Source organism: Pantherophis guttatus, chromosome 1, assembly GCF_059756535.1.
Source record: "Pantherophis guttatus breed Tessera chromosome 1, ASM5975653v1, whole genome shotgun sequence".
Lineage (NCBI taxonomy): Eukaryota > Metazoa > Chordata > Lepidosauria > Squamata > Colubridae > Pantherophis > Pantherophis guttatus.
In genome coordinates this window covers 212400930-212422035 of record NC_142063.1, presented here as the reverse complement: position 1 = coordinate 212422035, position 21106 = coordinate 212400930, and the positions used below count along the sequence as shown (strand labels likewise).

General features: G+C 42.7%; 1 protein-coding gene across 6 annotated transcripts; it reads left to right on the top strand.

Annotated features, from left to right (window-relative positions):
* Nucleotides 1-10880: 10880 nt before the first annotated feature.
* Nucleotides 10881-19797, top strand: E2F6 (E2F transcription factor 6). 6 transcript variants are annotated; one of them, XM_087882386.1, is made up of 8 exons: nucleotides 11194-11336; nucleotides 12816-12888; nucleotides 13835-14018; nucleotides 14124-14340; nucleotides 15905-16065; nucleotides 16225-16337; nucleotides 17026-17169; nucleotides 19027-19797. In XM_087882386.1, exons 4-7 carry the CDS (start codon nucleotides 14129-14131, stop codon nucleotides 17152-17154), a joined length of 615 nt encoding a protein of 204 aa, XP_087738512.1. In that variant the 5' UTR covers nucleotides 11194-11336; nucleotides 12816-12888; nucleotides 13835-14018; nucleotides 14124-14128; the 3' UTR covers nucleotides 17155-17169; nucleotides 19027-19797. The 6 variants fall into 6 exon arrangements, with proteins under 6 accessions (XP_087738515.1, XP_087738511.1, XP_087738516.1 ...); XM_087882385.1 differs by lacking the exon at nucleotides 13835-14018 and having other exon boundaries at nucleotides 10938-11336; XM_087882388.1 differs by lacking the exon at nucleotides 12816-12888 and having other exon boundaries at nucleotides 11182-11336.
* The last annotated feature ends 1309 nt before the right edge of the window (nucleotides 19798-21106 follow it).

Genomic DNA, 21106 nt, shown 5'->3' with positions numbered 1-21106 from the left:
GATAACAAACCAATTAAAAATTAAAAATATGTTAAAAAATATGTTAAGCCAGCCTGGCTTGCTGAAAAAAGAAAGTTTTAAGGGCACGGCGGAAGGCACCCAGGTCTTGGATTCTCCTTATCTCTGGGGGCAGCTGATTCCAGAGGGTAGGTGCCCCCACAGAGAAGCCCTCCCCCTGGGGATCACCAGCCTACATTGTTTGGCTGATGGCACCCTGAGGAGGCCCTCTCTGTGGGAGCGCACAGGTCAGTGGGAGGTCATCGGTAGCAGCAGGTGGTCGCAAAGATAACTAGGTCCTATGCCATGGAGCGCTTTAAAGGTGGTAACCAACACCTTGAAGCGCACCCAGAAGACCACTGAGAGCCAGTGCAGCTTACGCAGGAGCGGTGTTATGTGGGAGCGCCAGGCGGCTCCCGTGATTACCCGCACGGCCGCATTCTGGACCAGTTGGAGCGTCCGGGTGCTCCTCAAGGGAAGCCCCATGTAGAGAGCGTTGCAGTAGTTCAGGCGCGAGGTGACGAGGGCATGAGTGACTGTGCATAGGGAATCCTGATCAAGAAAGGGCCGCAATTGGTGAATCAGGCAAACCTGACAGAAGGTCCCCCTGGCTACAGCCGTCAGATGTTCCTCCAAGGACAGCTGCGTATCCAGGAGGACTCCCAGATTGCGTGCCCTCTCCGTGGGGGCCAAAGACTCGCCCGTGATAGTCAGTGATGGAGTCAACCGACTATATCGGGATGCCAGGAACCACAGCCACTCAGTCTTGGAAGGGTTGAGCTTGAACCTGTTCCTCCCCATCCAGATCCGCACAGCCTCCAGGCACTGGGACATCACTTCAAGGGCATCGTTGGGGTGGCCTGGGGTGGAGATGTACAGCTGGGTGTCATCAGCGTACTGATGGTACTTCAGCCCAAAGCCACGGATGATCTCACCCAGCGGCTTCACATAAATGTTGAACAGAAGGGGCGAGAGGACTGACCCCTGAGGCACTCCACATATAAGAGGCCTTGAGGTCGATCTCTGCCCCCCTGCCAACACGAACTGCGACTGGTCTGAGAGAAAGGTAGAGAACCACCGTAGCACGGTGCCCCCTATCCCCAACTCTTCCAACCGGTGCAGCATGATACCATGGTCAATGGTATCAAAAGCCGCTGAGAGGTCTAACAGGGCCAGAACAGAGGAATAACCCCTGTCCCGAGCCCTCCAGAGATCATCGACCAACGCCGTTTCCATGCTGTGCCCGGGCCTGAAACCCGACTGGAATGGATCTAGATAAGACGTTTCCTCCAGGTACTGCAGAAACTGTCGCGTGACCACACTCTCAACAACCTTCGCCACGAAGGTTGGAGACAGGACAATAGTTGGCTAACACTGCCGGGTCCAGGGAAGGCTTCCTGAGGAGAGGCCTCACCACTGCCTCTTTCAAGGCCGTGGGGAAGTAACCCTCACTCAACGAAGCATTAATAATTCCCTGGAGCCAGCCTCGTGTAACCTCCTGGGAAGCCAGTACTAACCAGGTGGGACACGAATCCAGTAAACATGTGGCCGCACTAAGTCTCCCCAGAATCCTGTCCACGTCATCAGGGGTCACAGAGTCAAACTTTTCCCAGATAACATTCTCAAGACTATTCCTCACCACTCTGCCCGAATCTACCCAGTCAGAGTCCAAATCCCCCCAGATCTGAGTGATTTTGTCATACAGATATTGTCCGAAATCCTCAGCCCTGCCTTCCAGGAGGTCCTTCCGCGCTTCCGGGTAGAGCAGGGAGCGGGTCACCCTGAACAGGGTGGCCGGACGATTCTCTGATGATGCAATAAGAGCGGAAAAGTAATTAAACTTTGCCGCCTTTATCATCACTAGGTAGGTCTTAATATGCGACCTTACCAGTGTTCGGTCAGATTCAGCGAGACTGGCCCTCCAACAACTCTCCAGGCACTTTTCCCTCAGCTCCTCGGTAAACCAGGGAGCCATGAGGGATTGGCACCGGGTCAGAGGCCGCAAAGGCACGACTCGATCCAAGGCCCCACCAGCCGCCCGATCCCAGGCAGCCACCAGGTCTTCAGCCGAGTCGTGTGCCAGATCCTCAGGAAATGGCCCAAGCTCCATCTGGAACCTATCAGGATCCATCAGGCGCCTGGGGCGGACCCATCTAATTGGCTCCGCCTCCCTGCGGCGGGGTGTCGCGGTTAAAAGGTCCAGACGAAGGAGTGAGTGATCTGACCATGACAAGGGTTTCATGTCTATATCCCCTATAACAAGACCAGTCAACCACTGGCCAGAGACAAAAATCAAGTCCAGTGTGTGGCCCCCCCTATGAACTAACTGGGGCCATGAACTAACTGGGTCAGGTCCATGGCCGTCATGGAAGCCATGATCTCCTGAGCTATCTCTGACGTCTCACCAACAGACGGCAAGTTGAAATCACCCATGACCATAAGCCTGGGTGTATCAACTGCCACCGTGGCTATCACATCGAGTAGCTCAGGCAGGGCTGTTGCCATGTGGCAGGGAGCCAGGTACGTAAACAACAAGCCCATCTGAACCCCATGACCCCATCTCACAAAGAAGGACTCACATCTGGCAATCTGTGGCACAGTGGTCTCCCTCAGACCGAGACCTTCTTTAATAATAACCGCCATCCCCCCTCCCCTCCCCTGGGCCCTCGGCTGATGGAATGCTCTGAAGCCTGGTGGGCACATCTCAACTAGAGGGATCCCTCCCTCCGGGCCCAACCAGGTCTCCGTAATACCCGCAAGGTCCACTCCCCCCTCTTGAATAAGATTGTAAATGAGGGGGGCCTTATTTACCACGGACCTGGTGTTGCACAGCATCAGTCGGATGCCCAGGTCCTGAGTAACTGTGCCACCTAGTATCCGAGAGGAGCCTTGGGGACCGGGGCGCGCAATTGCTCTCAAGTAGCAAGTGTGCACCCCCGACACATGATATGGTCCCCTGCTCCCGCCATATCTGCCCCTCCCATCCACCGTGCTGATGGTACATCCCTCATTAAGATAGCCCGCCATCCCCTCCCCAATCCCTCGTCCAGCACCCTCCAAACCGTTACCCTGTGTCGGGCTCGGCCCCGACCTTGGTGGATTACCCCCCCCATCCTCCTTGGTCACCCTCCCAGTTCCTCTTAAAAAATTATTAAAAGCCCTAATTAAAAAACCCCTCAATTCCCGCTTTGAAACATGCCACCTCTCCGGGTCCCAAAACCCGTCCTTGAGGTAGGCCCTCGATAATGTGGAGGGCCACGTCTGCGAGAGGGGGGCATCTCGCAGTGCAGTTAGCTCAGCTGCCAAATACATCCACTAAGAAGACCAAATGGAACTGGAATCCGGGTGGGGTCCAATAAAGTTCTATAATAAAGATGGTAAAGGAGATGGTAGAACCATGTGGAAAGAACAGCTGGCCGCCACTGTTCTCTCACCACAGTGGGAGGAGTCCCAGGCCTTTGAGCACCTCTGCAGGATCAATGTCCCAATCACCCTCTAAATGCTATGCTATTGCTATTAATGTGACTCCTCTGTGTTTTAATGTACTGATCTCACATTAAAAATTATAGTTTGGTGAGACCCCAGTTTTTGTGAACTTGCAGGTTCAGTGGTAATTTCTCATTCTGGGTAATTTTTAATTGTAATAGAGAGGAAGTGGCAATGAAACAAACCTCTAATTTTGATTGCCTCAATGTTATCACTGACAGAAGTAATATCCATACATATGAACATTGTATATATCGTGATCATTAAACTCATTTCCCTGGTTCAGCTCCCTGGGCCCCAACGTTGTATATACCGCATAGCACTGCATCCTGATTCATCTAAGGCCTTTCAACTCCATGGTCCATAAGTTGTGATTAAGAACCAGAAAGCATATGCAGATGCATGTGTCCACAATGCTATATAATATATACATTAACACCTCAAGGAGAGACAGTGGGAGGGAGGGAGGAAGGAAAAGAATGAGTGATGAACCTAGCTTTCCCAACCTCTCAACAATTCTGCCTCCAGACTTCAAGTTTCCCATGGTGGGTGACCCTGATGTCACCATGCCAAGAACAAGCATTACAGACAGATGTTTGTAATTCAGTCATTTCTGGGGGATACAAAACCAAAATTACAGCCACTGAGTAATTTCCCAGTCAACACACATGATATTTGGAGAAGTAATAAATATTGAGATGCTAGTCTATAAGACTTGCACAGCTATAACTATCTGCTTTTATAGGAAAAAGAATCAAAGTACAATCTCAAGGAGCATTTGTTAGGAGATGAGCTCAGAAGAATGCAAAACCAAGGCCATGTCAATAATAGCAAAATCGTAGATAATAGGACATTGATATATAAGGAAACAGTGATTCTTACCTTTTGGGATGGAGTAAGTTACTTACTACCCCATTCAACATAAATGTGTTTATTGAAGTTTTTTTTTCTAGATCTGAATTTATTATTCAACTTAACTACACTTCTACTTTGTTCAATGTGCCACCCCAAGAATTATCTTGTGCATAAAACAGAAACATTTAGAAGTCTGAGAGAGAAAAAATAGCACAAGTCTGCCACCTGGAGTGACACAGTAAAGTCTTCAATATAGCCAAACAATGACTGTGATATCATGCTATGGGATGTATGACACACCTTGCCACGTACATCAAAATCCTATGATATATCTACGGGCAAATCACATGGAAGCCAATGGATCTTTCCCTCAAGAATTTTGCAAAGAAGAAAAGGGGCGGGGGGGAATGTAGGACTTATCTCTGCACAAAAGAAGGGATAGATGAAGTGAGTTCTGTCTTAAAGGAAAACAACTATTAAATATTTCTTTCATATTCAGAGGAGTTGTTCAATTTAACAATGTATTTGGCGTTGGCGCTGTTCAGTCACCTTTCTGAGAAGGCAAACAAGATTCTACTTTGATGTTTTTGAAGGAGCTTTTTAGCAAGGGCTTCCTTGTAAATTAGATATCTTTGAAGCGGCCATCAGTTCCTGTCAAATATGGATTCTTTTTTTTGGGGTCCTGTCCTGAGCTCATGCAAAATTCAGGGCTGACTGGAAATCAGTTAGTGCATCCCATGCGAAGCTCATGTGAGTTTTGGGAAGATGAACTTATTAATTAACACTAAGACTACTCTATTTTTTCTGGAGTACTGTTTTCCATTGGAAGGAGGACCCTCCTCACACCTCCTGGAATTTTCTCCTTTTTGTAGCAAAGGAGCCCTCCATTTTTATTACGGAGCAGCTATGCTGCTTCCTCTGCACAGTGGCTATAGGCAGTCCTCCACTTATAACCATTTGTTTAATGACCCAAGTTACAATGGTTGGCCAATGTCTTCTTTCAGATTTATTTTGAGAAAAAGTAAAGGAGGCATTTCTGGGAAATCATATTTCCAAGGATTTTCTTCACATCGACTTTTACTATTAATCCTGTAAACACTAAATGGCTTAGGACCTGGTTATCTACGGGACCGCCTGCTACCACAAATAGCCTGCCACCGGCCAGTACGCTCCCACAGAGAGGGGTTCCTCCAGGTGCCGTCGGCCAAAAAATGTCGACTGGCGGCCCCTAGGGGGAGAGCCTTCTCTGTGGGGGCACCTACGATCTGGAACGAGCTCCCCCCGGAGATACGGATGATCCCGGATCTGCGCACCTTCCGTTGTGCGCTTAAGACTTTCCTATTCCATCAAGCTGGCCTGGCCTAAATCATCTCCCCTTTTTAAATGTAAATTTTTAAATGTAAATTTTAATTTGTTTTAAATTATGGGGTATTTTAAATTCAGCCAAATTATTTAATTCGTTTTTAATTCATTTTAAATTTTTTGTATTTATGTGTTTTATCTCCTGGCTGTTCACCGCCCTGAGTCCTTCAGGAGAAGGGCGGTATAGAAATTTAAATAAATAAATAAATAAATAAATAAATAAATAAATAAATAAATAAATAGATTTTTCAAATCAATATTAATCTTGTGTCTAATCCCTATAATTCTTCTAAGATTAATTATGATCTCTCAAAGTTATGATCTGGAAGGAACTATATTAATTTTTTATTTGAATTCTAAATATTAATCAATTTCTGGAAATGTTGCTACTTGGAAATAATCATAGCACAGGCTAAGAAAAATTGCTGGGATATACGTTAGTGAAAATGCTTCATTTTTACCTGCTCTGCCTCTGCAGCTAGCAGCACATAATAGATTGTTTTCTGTAAAGTTAAATCTGGCTGATAAGATAAGAACTAAAACTAAATTTCCTGGGGATTCTATTTATTTCTGTGTTCATTTATGGGGGGAGGGGCATGTCTGTGTTGAAGTCAGTGTAAGAGAAATATAGCAGATTTCCAAAGGCTACACTGTTTGCCAAATTGAATGCATTTTTAAAGTATATTATTTCTAACATCAGTGATGGCTAACCTTTTTGTCGTCATGTGCCGAAAGCGCGGGTGCATCCACACCCATAATGCAATGCACTTGCGACCCCCCCACACTCCACCACCCTCGTGCATGTGTGCGCAATCTTCCCCCGCCCCTGCGCATGCCCGCGTGACTCCCCCATGCTCCCCCGCCACCTGCACACGCGACCCCGCTTCCCCCGCCCCGTGCATGCACACATGACTTCCAGCACTTCCCCGCCCTCCATGCATGTGCGTGCAACCCCATGCATGTGCACACAACACCCCGTCCCATGCGCATGCACGCATGTATCCCGCATGCACCCCACCCCCGCCCCCTCTGTGCAGCAGAGACCTGAAAATCAGTAATAATCCATGAATTTCTTTTCAATTTCCAATACTGCATATATTGAAAATGGTGAAGTCCACATGTTAACGGCCCAAAGTCCTGGGGTTAGGATTTCAAAGCAACTGGTTGTCTTTGCTTATTTGCTTTGCCATCTTTCCAGAAGTCAAATTCACTAAAAATCAACATAACTCCTCATTTATGTAAAACAAAATGTTTCAGATTTGAATATAACAGACTGTATCTGTATAACCAAACAAGAACTAGCAGCACATCCTGTCTCTGGCCTTCACCAAACACATCAACACTGAGGACAGATGCATTAAGTTCACAAGGGAAGATATTAAGGAAAACAGTCTGGCTTTCCTGGAGAGATCAGGATTTATATTTTGATTCTCACCACCTACTGGCGCACAAAATGGGAGTGATCAGAACCCTACATGACTGGGCTGAAAGTTTGTCTACCAGTAAAGAGGGAAAAGAAAAAGTACTAAAATATGTCAAGGAATCTGTCAGAACTTGTGATTATCCTGAGTCCTCATCAAATAAAAAATAAAAAAAAGACCCAGCAGAAGCTCCTCCATTACAGACAAGAGAACAACAAATGTAGCAACATTGTCATTTCATATATATTGCAGGAATATCTGAAAACCTCAGTAGGATTTTCCAACTTTAAACCCAAGAATATACAAGTCAGAAGCTTGTCCACACCAAGAGTGAAGAAGTACAGATAATAGCAAAACTATAAGTTAATCATGAAACACTCCAATATGAAATCTTAATTCAGCAACATTTCTTAAAGTTTTTCTTTCTATTTTTTTATCTATTGTGCACTGCCTGGTGTCACTTTGGGTGAGATAGGGAGGTTTATAAATTTGTTAAATAAGTAACTAGGTAAATAAATAATTTTTTAATGTCACTTGAGGTACCACATAAATTAGGGCATTTTGCTTTCCTTTTCCCTTTCCACTCCATTCTTTTCTGAATTCATTACAGTATATTGTAAGCCTGAGCCCCATTTTTGTTTCATTTTGGTTTTTGCTTGTTTTTGCTGTTCACCTCGAGTAGCTCCAGAACAGATATTCTAAATATGAAGTCTGGTCACGCCTGGGCATGATACCAGTAAATGACAATATGCAGTATGTAGGTCAAAGTTGAGCTACAAAGTTCTTGATGCTCTCTGAAGTTGGTTACTTGCTTGCAGACAGTTCCTTACCTGAATAGGTAACATCTCCATTGCTAGAAGGGGTTTTACTCCCTGTTTATGTACAGCATCTTATCCTGCCAGTGTTGGTGGGGCTGCAGTTGTTTTTGGCAGTTCTTGGATTAGGGTATTCTTTTCTAATTGGATGTTTGTCAACCATGGTTTTATGACTAATAAACGCTACTAATTTGAAACTTTGTTCTATAAAAAGGGCTTCCTTTAGAAAATAATACTACAACATAATTCCTCTCGTTTATAAACCCTGCCAGGGAATAAACGGGATAGTCTCAAAAAGGAATGATACATGTCCTCTTTCAATGTTGTGGATCAACTGTGGCATGGATCATGAAGCATAACCGCATGATACCCTGAAGTCAAGCAACCCCCATGGACCGCTGCCAGTGGCCCAATGGATATCAGTCTGGATGCTTTCCCTCAAAAGGCATCAGAGAAGTCTGTCATGCCCAGCCACATGCACAAAATTTCCCAGGCCTAACAAATATAATCCTCAGGTGCCTGCTAGCCATTGTTATTACAGGTCCATCGAGGGAGACACTGCTGGTATTTCTGGGCTCTCAACTTCACCCCACGTTTCTGCCATGTTTTACCAGGGACCTCTGTGATTTACCTATCCTCCACCTACACTTGAATGTTGCCATGTCAGGTCATGGCTGGTGCTGTCTCCTGATACCGGCAGTCATCGGGGCATGGCTGCAGCATGTGTGCAACACACTGTGACAAATACATAGTTCAGCACTTTGGAAATATGGTTATTGTTATCAGTGGGGCTTTCAATTGACCCAACAGACTATTCTCCCTACTTAAAATGGACATTTATAAATATATAGCATACATTTTATATCAAATATGTATTAGTGAAAACATTTTGGTGTCCGTATTACTAGCTATATTAATATAAGCTGAGTCATGATGATTTAATTCATACAACACACCAAATCTTAATTTTACAGGGTGGGTTTATGTAACAATCTGGACTTGTGCTTATTAGCTAGTTTGAGGGATAGCATCTGATATTGTGTTGAGACTTCATAAAATCGCTGCCCAATCCATGCCAAATTAGGGAAGACTTGATGACCTACGATTTAGCCTGAACTGTTTTTTAAAGTTATTAACTGAATTGGGGGGAAAAAATAAGCCACCTTATGCTTACTTGTGCCTCACTACAATACAGTGACAGTCTGCCATGAACTGTGAGGAGGGGGAATGAAGGGAAGGGGTTGCTTAGGAGAAAACAAAAGTAGAAGCCACCTCAAGACCCCACTCCAAGGTCACCCAGCTGGGAGAAGGAGGGACCACATACCAACCTGGTAGTGGTGGGTTGCTACCGGTTCGTTCTGGATCGGGCAAACCGGTAGCGGCGGCAGCAGCAGGAGACTCTGCCCACCCACCCAGACATCTCTGCGCATGCGCAGAAGCTTCTGCGCATGCGCAGAAGCGTCACATGCATGCGCCCACGAGCAAACCAGTAGCGGCCAAAATTGAAACTCACTACTGCAACCTGGCTTCAGAATGACCGATATGGACACATCTTGCAGGAACTTGATTGACGGGCAGTGAGAGGCAGGTGGGGACGGGAGTAGAACTTATGTGAATTTGGCTTGCGAATCTCTGACTTTGCATTACTGCTTTACACTTGTCCTCTAATAAAATTATACCTTTCTCAACAAATGGAGCCAAGGATTGTTGGGTTTTTTTGGGGGGGGGGAGGATTAAACTGTGAGAGGTCCGAGAGGGTTCAAGAGCTGAGCATCCTACAATGAGTTGAGCACCCATTACTTGCACCAGCTTCTGCCAACCTAAGAGCTTGAAAACATGCAAATGTGAGTGAACACATAGTGGGAACGTCATAGGCTCAGAGCTCCATGAGCTTATCCTATAGACATGCTAGCCATATAATCAAAGAAGAGAATGCTGGCTTCCCTCAGCTAGGAAACCGAGATGAGCACTTACCTAGTTAGGGTAATGAAACGTTTGCAAGAAAACAACCAAGCTCAGAGAGCACCAAGCACCTTCATTTCAACACTTGAGCTACAAATGTTCTTCTTTATTCACAAGTCTTTTGATTCCAAGCCCACTTTCTTTACCCAAAAGTTAAAATAACACAGCGTCCCCAATAACAAATAAATTCGTTTCAAAGCATCATTTGTTGTCGAAAAGCTTGTAACCTTTATTATTAACTTATTTATTTATTATTAACTTCGTCTGTTGTGTGGATGTTTGGGTGGTTTAGGGGTGGGGAATTTGTGGTGGGAGTGTGTTTCAGGATTGTTATGTGTGTTGGACCTGGTCTTTGGGTGTTGTGAATTTTGTTGTATGGGTATACTGTGTATACAGGTACAATGACAATGAAGTTGTTGTTGTTGTTGTTATTATTATCTCTTTTACTCATTAAACATGAAAGTCAGTCAACTTAACATTTAAAAATATGTCACAAATACGATTGACTGGTGCTAATGATTGATACGGGCTGCCGCCAGAGTCCTAGGTATCAACCAATTATTATTATTATTATTTACTTTATTCATTAAACATGAAACTCAGTCAACTGAACATTCAAAAATGAATCACAAATACCATTGACTGGTGCTAATGGTTGATACGGGTTGCTGCCAGTGTCCTAGATGATATTATTATTATTATTATTATTATTATTATTATTATTATTATTATTATTATTATTATTTAGTTAAGACATGCAAGCAAAAAAAAAAGAATTGCACGTACATATTTAAAGAATTTCTTAAAAAATTAAATTAAAAAGCAAAACAAACCAAAAGAACTTTAAAACATAATAAAGAGAGCATTCTTAGAAGCAGTTGTCCCTGGAGAAACCTTGAAAACCCCTAACTTGGAGATGAACACATTTCCCGTAGGCAAGGCGGGGAGGCGGTGGCGGTGGCAGCCCCGGGACCCGAGCCGGACCCCACCCGCCCATCGCAGAGCAAGCCTGAGCGGCTCCTCGACGCCGCCTGATCCGAAAACCAAGGTCGGAAGAGGCGCCTTCAACTCCTCTCGCTTTGCCCTGAGGCAGACGGAGGTTCTGCTCCGCTCGGGGAGGAGCGGGGGGGGGGTTAAAGCTCCCGCTCGGGAATCCCGCAAACGGCCCGGCCCAAGGAAAGCGCTACGAAGCGGCAGCCGAAGCATCTCCCCGGAGGAGGAGGCGGAGAAGCAGAAAGCGGGCGGCGCTTTGCTGTCTCTCCCTCCTTCGCCGCCTCTTCCTCCCCCCCCCCCACCTCTATTGAGGCGGAGAAAGGCCAGGGGCGCCGCCGAGGGAGAGGCTGGGCCAAGATGGCCGCCCTGGCGTTGGGCCGGAGCCCCGGCCGTGAGTAAGGAGCAGCAGCTGCGGCTCCCGTCGCCTTCCTTGGATTTGCTGCCAGTGAGTGAGGCAGCGGGTGGGCCAAAGCAACCCGCGGGGCTTCTGAAGGCCTCTCTCTCGCCTTGCGCGGATAGGAGAAAGGACGGAGATGGACTGGCTTGGCCGGGCTGGGTGGGTGGGTGGTTGCCAACTCGGCGAGTTAGGGGAGCCCAGCGGGGCTGAGGAAGGAATAGAATAGAGTCCCCCCCATCCGTGAGGAGGATCGGAGAAGGGAGGGAAAGAGGAAGGAAGGGCCGGAGGAAGGCGCTTTTGAAGGCGGCTCCTTCGGCTTCTCTTAAAGGGGCCTTGAGAATGAGATTAGGACCGGGCGAGGGGAAGGGAAGGGAGGGGAGTTCCCGGGCTCCATCTGAACCCCGTTTGCGTTTTCTGGGGGTTCCGCAGTTCGTCTCGAACTTCGTCGTAGCCTGCGAGTCTTGGGGGTTCTCGGGGCCCGGTGGGATAGGGAGAGCTGTCGCCCTTGGCGGTCGGCCTCAGAAAGATTACCGGTGTGTGAAAGGCATGAGGCATCAACCCTTTGCGTTATTAGCCAGGTTTAGTTCCTAGAGGTCCTAGAAGACCCTGGGCTTCTTGCTACAGTACAGGCGGTCCTCGACTTAACGACGGTTCGTTTAGTGACCGTTCAAAGTTACACCGGCGCTGAAAAAGAGTGACTTACGATCGTTGTAGACACTTAACAGACCCTTGCAGCATTTTGATGACGGTCACACCAGAGGTGGGCTTCAGCAGGTTCTGACCAGTTCTGCAGAACTGGTAGCGGAAATTTTGAGTAGGTCGGTGAACTGGTAAATGTCACCTCTGATTGGCTCCACCCCCATTTATTCTCTGCCTCCTGAGTCCCAGTTGATTGGGAGAAAATGGGGATTTTGCAATAACCTTCCCCTGGAGTGGGATGGGAATGGAGATTTTACAGTAACCTTCCCCTGCCACGCCCACCAAGCCATGCCAAGCCCACCAAGCCACACCCAACAGAACCAGTAGTAAAAAAAAATGAAACCCACCACTGTGTCACATGATCAAAATTGGGATGCTTGACAGCTGATTTGTATTTATGACGGTTGCAGTTGTCCCGGAGTCCGGTGATCTCCTTTTTTGCTACCTTCCGACAAGCAAAATTCAATGGGAAAGCCAGATTCATTTAGCCACACTGTTACTAACTTAACCACTGTAATGGCTCACTTAGCAACTGTGGCAAGAAAGGTTCGTAAAAGGGGCAAAACTAATTTAACAAACGTCTCACTTAGCAACATAAATTTTGGGCTTGTTGTGATCGTAAGTCGAGGACTACCTGTATTGGCTGCCGGGATCCAGAATTTTGTGACTGCAGAATTGCTGTAATAGTTGTAAGTCCAAGGACTGGTTGTAAGTCATTTTTTTTTCAGTGCTGTGGTAACTATTGTAATGCTATTGTGGAGCCTTTTAATGAATTGAATGGTTTGTGGGTGGTTTGTTTTTAACTTCCATTTAAATCTTTTAACACAGAAAGATGCTCAGAGATGAGATCCTTTTCGTTTTTGTACTCCAACCCCAATTTTTACTGAGTTGCCATCAAGAGGTCAGCATTTTGTGTTGAGGTTAATCTAAGATCTGCAAACCAATGCCTTTTTTGTTTTTATTTTCTTGAATAATTCCTTTAATAATACATTTATATGGTTGGTCACCTTACTGGACATGACTCTGGGCAGTGTACAAAACCAACAACTTATTGCTTATATCATATCTTTCTGTAAGTGATTCAGTTAGGAAGTAGAAACAAAATGCATGAATGGGAGTGGTAATCTTTTGAGGGACATTAGATATGTAATCATGTAGTGTTTTGAAGGGATGTTGGAGGACCTATTTTGAGCTAATAGGATAATTATGTCAAGGGAAAATGTTGTGGTGCTGTTTTTCTTTAAAATCTCTCTTATCTACCAAACACATCACATTTGCTGTAAGATTATTCACATAGCCAGATTATCACAAGATCAGCAGTGTTTATTGAATTTGCACACTGCATCATTCTTTTTTACTCTTAAATACAGTGCTAGACACTCCATAGGCACGTACAAAAATTGAAAATGAAGGTGAAGAACAGTTGATTTCTGGTAGCCATAAAACAATGAAGGTGGAGCCTTTACAAAACTTAAAAATTCTTATTTTCTCATTAACATTTTATATTGATACGTGTGTAAATATAAAGTTTTTAAAAACAACTAATGCAAAGTAATTATAAGGAAGGAAAAAATCAAAGAAAGCTAAAACTGCAAGAAAGAAAGAAAAGCTAAAGGAAAAATAGAAAAAAAAGATATAGTACAAAGAAGTGGTTTCCAATCTTTTTTATAGCATTTATAAGTACAATTATAAATTTATCTCTTTCTTTAAAGTTATCTCGTGACTCTACCCTATCTAATAATCAAAATCATAAATCATACGTTTATTTTTTCTCTTTTATGCAAAAAGTCCATCAGGGTTTCCAATTGGCAATAAATGTAGGTATTGTTTTTTCTCTGATCAAACAGGTGAATTTGGCCATCTCACTTAGGGATGACAAGTCATGATGTCATACTATGGCAATACTGGATCAGAAATGTCAGTAAACAGCGCCTGTTAATAAAACAGCACAGCACAAGTTCATGTTTGCCAATAATTGAAATATATCTATATATAGTTCCATATGAATTTGAGCTTTTTTAAATCTGAAAGGTAATGTGTTTTTGCTTAAGGTATGAACTTTTTAGAGGCAATGCAAATATGTTTCATTATTGAACTGGTGCCTGTTAATCTGTACTTTTATTTAACCCTATGCAGAATCAATGAAAGGCAGAAAGCCCCGTTATGATGGATCTCTGGTTCAGCTGACCAGAAGATTCATGGATCTTGTCAAAGCTGCTCCAGAAGGAGTCCTGGATTTGAATGAAGTATCTCGTTTGCTAGGAGTACGGAAGCGAAGAGTATATGATATTACAAATGTGTTGGATGGAATACATCTTGTTCAGAAAAGATCCAAGAATCATATTCAATGGGTGTAAGTTGGCTCTTTTTTTCTAACTTTTGTACTTGAGATCCTGGATATTTAAATATGATGTGGCACATTATTTCAAACTATTAATTATTAAGAGTGTGATACAACTTGGAAGGCTTCTTGGACACAAATACATTATTTTAAATTAATAGCCTTGTTCACTACCTCTACTACGGATAAAAGGATACAGGATTGACCTAAGGATTACTCCAATTATATATTTAAATATTTGAGTTTGGCCTATGTTCTAAGCATCATAATACTGTAATTGAGTATCAAACTATTGAGACGGAGAAACCTCCTTGCTTCAGCTCTTACCGCAATACAATCTCAAGTGGAAAGAATCTCCAATAATGATGCAGAACTTCTTATATATAAATATTATTAATGTAAGACTTGTAAAGATCTTGGATTGTGTAAAAATGTACACAACAGTATTTATACAATTTACACAACCTGATCTAATAAGAATATCAGTGAGTTTACAGGGTTAAATCTGCACAGGAATAGACTATTAGTATGTATGTATGTATGTATGTAGTCCCACAAAATGTGTAGCAGCTAGTGATACCTGATTTTAGAAGTTTAGACAACCTGTGCCCTGTTGGGTCATCGTTTAAGAGATATTTCATTACCTAAACAGCAAAATGACCAAGGGAAGGCAAAAAGCAGCAGGAGCAGGAATGACTGATGGTTTTCCCATTGTCCTTGTGGGAAGTTGGCATGAAGCACTGGAAACTTCCCTTCCCTTCCCACTCCTCCTTTCTTTTCCTTACGTCTTTTCTTTCCTGCCATTGTTTTCTTTCTTCCCTTCTTCCCTCTGTACCTAGAATTCCTGCTTGTTTCCCCATTTACTTTATTTGTGAGAATTTTGCAGTGAGAAAGTAGGGAAGCCAGCAGGAAGTTGCAAGGGCAAGGCCAATAGACAGATAAGTGGTTGCTACCACGTAGGGAAGAAGCAAAGGGAATGCACAGGGATGAGGGTTGGGAATGATAGGGGGGATGTGAGAGGTGCTGTGCAAACCAGGGAGGGTGCGCAAAGGGAAACAATAAGTCAAGAAAGTGCCTGGGGGTCGCAGGGATGTGCAAGAGTTGCTGATGGGTTGGGAAAGGTGATTGGGAGGGCAGTTGGGGCCAAGAAGGGTATGTGGAGTTCATTCCTCATTGTTCCTCCCTCCCTTTCCTACTTCTTTTCCCAGAAGGCAGGTATGTAGATTCTGCTGACTGTGGGAGGAAGCAAGGGATTGCATGAGTGTCACCAAATGTTGAAAATGAGGATTATGTGACCCCAGCAGCTGGCAGCACTGAAGCAGCCATAGCTTTCCCAAATTTCATTTCCTCAGGAGTAAAGAGTCCCAGCATAAGATATCCCATTTGAGGTATCTTTGTTGACAAAGTTTTGATATACCATTTTGCCCAGTTCAAGGTTACAGACACTAGAGTTTTAGTAGTATATAGATATTTTTATGCTCTCATTAAATATGATTTTGGTATTGATAAAATGATGCATTGCTACCTATACCTTTAAGCTTAAACCTTCTATAATTTTAAAAAAAAATTATCTTAGGGGTTCAGATATTAAGCATATTACTAAACGAACACCGGAGCAACAGAAGTTAAGAGATGAACTCTGTGATTTGACAACAATGGAAGAAGCATTGGATGAATTAATCAAAGATTGTGCTCATCAGTTGTTTGACTTAACAGACGATAAAGAAAATGCAAAATATCCTTTTTCCTTAACATTGACAAATGTTCAGAATTGCTGGATTTGAACAATATTAGGTTTTTGTGTAATTATAATACTTTAATAATTATATTGTATATATTAAAAGTAAACAATAGTTTCTGCTACTGCTGTTAAAATTTCTTAACTGTTGCATACATTAGCTTATGTGACCTATCAAGATATCAATAACATTCAGACATTTCAAGAACAGATTATTATTGCAATTAAGGCTCCAGAAGGAACCAGAATGGAAGTACCCCCTCCTAAAAAAGTAGGTACTTCTTGACTTGATTTGAATTACTGGGATTTGATTGGATGGATAGCTGTACAAAAGATCTACCTACAAAGACCAACAGTGAAGTTTTCATTTTTATTTTAAATGTCACAGAAGGAGATTTGCCTCATATGTTTGTAAATTAACATACTTGTTGAAAATTTAACTATAGCTTAGGCTGCCAGCTTCTACATGGAAATTAACATACTTGTTGAAAATTTAACTATAGCTTAGGCTGCCAGCTTCTACATGGAAATGAAATTACACACATTTTTGGTTTCTTACTCTACAGTACCTCATTCTGAAGTTTCAAAGGTATCTGAGCTGATTTCATTAGGATCAAACTGTAATGATTTGAAATTAAAATGATTTTGTCCCACTGATCTTAAGCAAAAACCCTTAATGAGAAGCTTGTGAAGAGAATGGGAGACACATACATATCCATTGCTAGTTTCAGAGTTCGAAGCAATACGTAAATCAGCAGCGTAAGGTATTTGGGATCTTTCCTGAACTGCTTACCTGGAAATTCTTGTTACATTCTCGGTAATTAGAACTCTTTCCTGTGAATATGCTGGCACACTTTGAGTTTTGAAATACAATGAAATTTATGCACCCTTCATCTATTAAAAGATTTGTCATACTGTAATTTGTTATTTAATCTTGAAAACATATTGGTCTTTTTCAGGACTGCATAGAAGTACACGTTAGAAGCACAAAAGGCCCCATTGACATTTACTTATGTGAGGTGTCGTTAGATAATCCAGATGTTAAAGCTTCTGAAAATACAGATGAACTTTCATGCGAAAGCAAATAGGCTGATTTGCTGGAGGTAAAGTACTGAACTGAAAAGAGATAGTAGAGATGTGTGTAAGCTCAAGATAAGGAGTCTAATGTCAAGAAATAAGAATAGGTACAATCGAACCCCCCTTTTTTAGTTAAATGATTAAGATGGGATTGACATTTTGACAGAAGTCCTACAAACAAGTAAAATGTTTGTATAAACTACTCATGACTAAAGCATTTTGCTTTTTTCTTGAGACTGTTAGAATTGCATGTTGCAATCTGATAGCATTGGGTCAGGATTAAAAAAATCCAAATTGGAAACAAAGGTTGAGTGAACTTTCTAGCACTAGTTATTTATAACCTTACTACAAGAAAGATAACACTATATAATTTACATCAGTGGTTCTCAACCTGTGGTCCACAAACCCCTGGGGACCCTCCAATGTCCTCATAGGGGGTCTCTGAAGTCTTGAAGAAATGTTATGATTTAAATCTTGAGTTAAGTCTTGGGGGTCTGTGGTCATAATCCGTGGCCACAAAAGGTATTTAAAGGGGATCCATGGTGAAGAAAAGGTTGATAACCACTGATTTATATGATACCATTAGGTTATCAATAGATCTCCCCAAGGACTGTTGTTAAGGGAGGATGGAAAGTTTGCGTTCTTGAATAGGTAGTCCTCGACTTACAACAGTGGTGGATGCAGGCCAGTTCTTGAGTATCTGAAATGCAGTCACAAGTCCGCAGGGAAGGCAGTCAATCAGAGCTAGATCATAAATGTCTTTTGAAGGATCTGTCATAACTGAACAGTCACTAAAAGACTGGTTATAAATTGAGACTACCTGTTTTGGTGTTGAGTTTTGGTGCTTCAAGTAGATAAATTTTATCGGACATTAACTCTACAAATGAACTTGCTTTCTCTCATTCCCACATAAGAGAAGAGTATCTTTATTACTGAATATTGAATTTGTAATCATCACATTAAAGGTTTTAGTCATAAACCTAGAGATTTGTTTGCTTGAAAGCATATGATACAGTTTAGTTGTACGTTCATTGTCCATGCACATTATTTTAGTTGTACCTAAAGTAAGTAAATATATGTATACAATTTAAGAGGTAAACATTGTGTGTAATAGTAGCTTCTTTAAAAAAGTGAGAGTAGGTTATCAGGAGAAATATTAAAGGAAGTTGAATGCAATGGGAATGAGATCCTTAAATAAAACAAAAAGATAGAATATAAAATGAATGGAGAGTGAATGAATGAATGAATTAAGATTATGTACAAAACTGAGTGACCAAAAGTTGTCTGGTCATGTAGAGTGAATGAATGTGAATTGGATCACCCACCTAGATTTGTTCAGATGAGATAGGCAGTCATAGAAATTGAATTGATGATAATCACGGAAGAAGCAGAAACAGAATATTTTCATTTTTTTTGGTTTATTTTTGTTAAAATCTCCTGCCTTTTTCTTACAACTTCCCACCTTGTTTTGTACTTCCATAACTTTGCTTACCTAAGCAGAAGTACCATGATACGTATGCATGCATTGATATTATTGCATTGCTGTGGTTAAAGGGCTTGGTGGCTCAGCAGACTGATAGCATTGTGATTAACACCAGCTGTCTGCAATTACTGTAAGTTCGAATCTCACCAGGCTCAAGGTTGACTCAGCCTCCTTTCTAAGGTAGGTAAATTGAGGACCCAGTTTGTGGGGGCAATAAGCTGACTTTGTATAAATATACAAAAGTAACAAGGCTATTGCTTAACGCATTGTAAAGCGCCCTGAGTCTCCGGAGAAGGGCGGCATATAAATAAAAAAAATTTTTAAAATTTTTTTAAAAAATACTTCTCCAGTATATGATCCTATTCTAAAATAGTATGTGTCTTAATTTTAACTTTGGCAGTGAATCATATGAAGAGTGGAAGAAAAAGTGAAGGATTTGATTTCTAAACTTCAGATTCAAGGATTTTCCAAGATTTAAATCACTGTGGACCAATGCAGAGATAACAGGTGTTTCTCTTATTTTTTTTTTTTTTTTTTAAAGAATGAAATTGTGGACACCTCACCTGAGAACTTGCTTCCTGTTTCAGGAATTCCCAATGGCATAAAAGAGAAGAATTAAATGAACGTATTTCCTTTAACCCGCTATATCAGATCCAAGGTTTATTTACGCTGGAAAAGTGACAGTTAACACAACACAAATGCAGAGGCATACACTAAGGAATACTGCTTAAGCAAGTCGGTCTTAAGTTTTACAAAAGTGGCTTAGGTTTGTCTTCTGATACAAGTCCACATACTACCTGCCGTAATTTATTTCATGTAAGTGGCTTCTTTTGCAGCTCAATGAATAGTAGCATTTGGATTACTTTTACTGCTCTTTCGAAAGATAGCTCTTTGAAACTGAAGAAATGTATTAACGCTTGCTTGCACAACAGTTGCTCCAAGGTTGTTTTGAACATGGAATAAAATATAAAAATCCAAAAGGGGAAATGTGTTATACAAGAAAACTAGAGTAGAAGAAATAAGGTTTTAAAAAACAAGTCTGAAGAAATTGAAATTGCGTGGACCCAGCTTGTATGCATCATGTTTAAATGGTCATTAAATAAAATTTGGGAGGCAGAACTGCACTCCTGAATCTGTACAGCAAATAATAATAAAAGTGTAAATATGGAAAGAATGGACTCCTTTTGTCTTCTGTAATTGAATGGAACTTTAAAGTAAAAACTTCTGTATTTACAGTACATCTGTGCCGCAATCTTACTATTTATTAGCATTAAAGCTGAACTGAATTACCAACTCAGTTGTGAATATCCATGTAGCTGCTGAAATCTGGGCTGTCTGGAGCAGGGGTCACCAACCTTTTGGACCACTAACTTCATAATTTTAAATCCTGCGGACCACTAATATGATCTGCCTAATGACCGGCTGGGTGGGCGTGGCTAGGTGGTCATGTGATTGGGTGGGTGTGGCCAACTCAATGTCACTCACGTTGAGGGGCATCTCGCCAGCCTCTACTCGCCTCTCCCCTCCCAGCCACTCCTCGTCTCCCCGCCCGGGCTCCTTAGGGCCCCCAACAGGAAGCAGTTGTTGGAGCTAAGCAGCCACCACAAGAAAGAGTTGGCAACTCTTCAGATTGGATCTGACCGAGAAGGAGGGTCAGTAGAAGTACCTCACCGAGGACTAAAAGCATAGGTTTTCCAAGCAGAGGGAAGACCTGCAGGAGTGCAAGGCCAGATACCAGCATCTAGAAGCTCAGCGGGCTGAGATGGTCAGCCAGTTCCAGGCCATGATACAGTCCCACTGGAACAAGGCCCTCCGGCTCTTCGCCACCAGCGGCGCTTCCCTCCAGCCTTTGCCCAAAGCGCCACACCAGGAGGCTGAAGCAGACCCCAAATTTGAATTTCTGTCCCCCTCTGACCCATACAAAAAGACCCCGAAGGGGGGAGACTGCAGCAACACAAATGTTCGTTGCATGTATCTGGCCCAGGGGCCGTAGTTTAAGGACCCCTGATTTAGTGCAATATAAAAAATGCAAATAATTTTTCTGTGGACCGCCAAAATTTTCTCGCGGACCATCAGTGGTCCACAGACCACCAGTTGGTGACCGCTGGTCTGGAGTGTCAAAATTATAGAGTAAAGAAAGGCTATTGAATCCAACCCCTGCTTAGTGCAGAAATCCAAAGACACTCTGGGACTCGACACATCTAATAAAGGAGAATGCATTATCTGTGTGGAAGTGATTCTCTTGATAACTGCTCTTGCAGGTCAGACATTTGTTCATTTGTTTTCCTAATAAGTCATAATTTGCCATTATTCTAGATCTGGCACTCTGGAATTAGTGGGACCATGTTTTGTTTTTCCATCTGACATCTTTTCAAGGATTTGAAGAATGTTGCCATAATCCTACAGAGTTTCAAAATTCATTATACAGTAATATATTTAATACAGTTTATTAAAAATGATACTAAACTACTGAATACAGT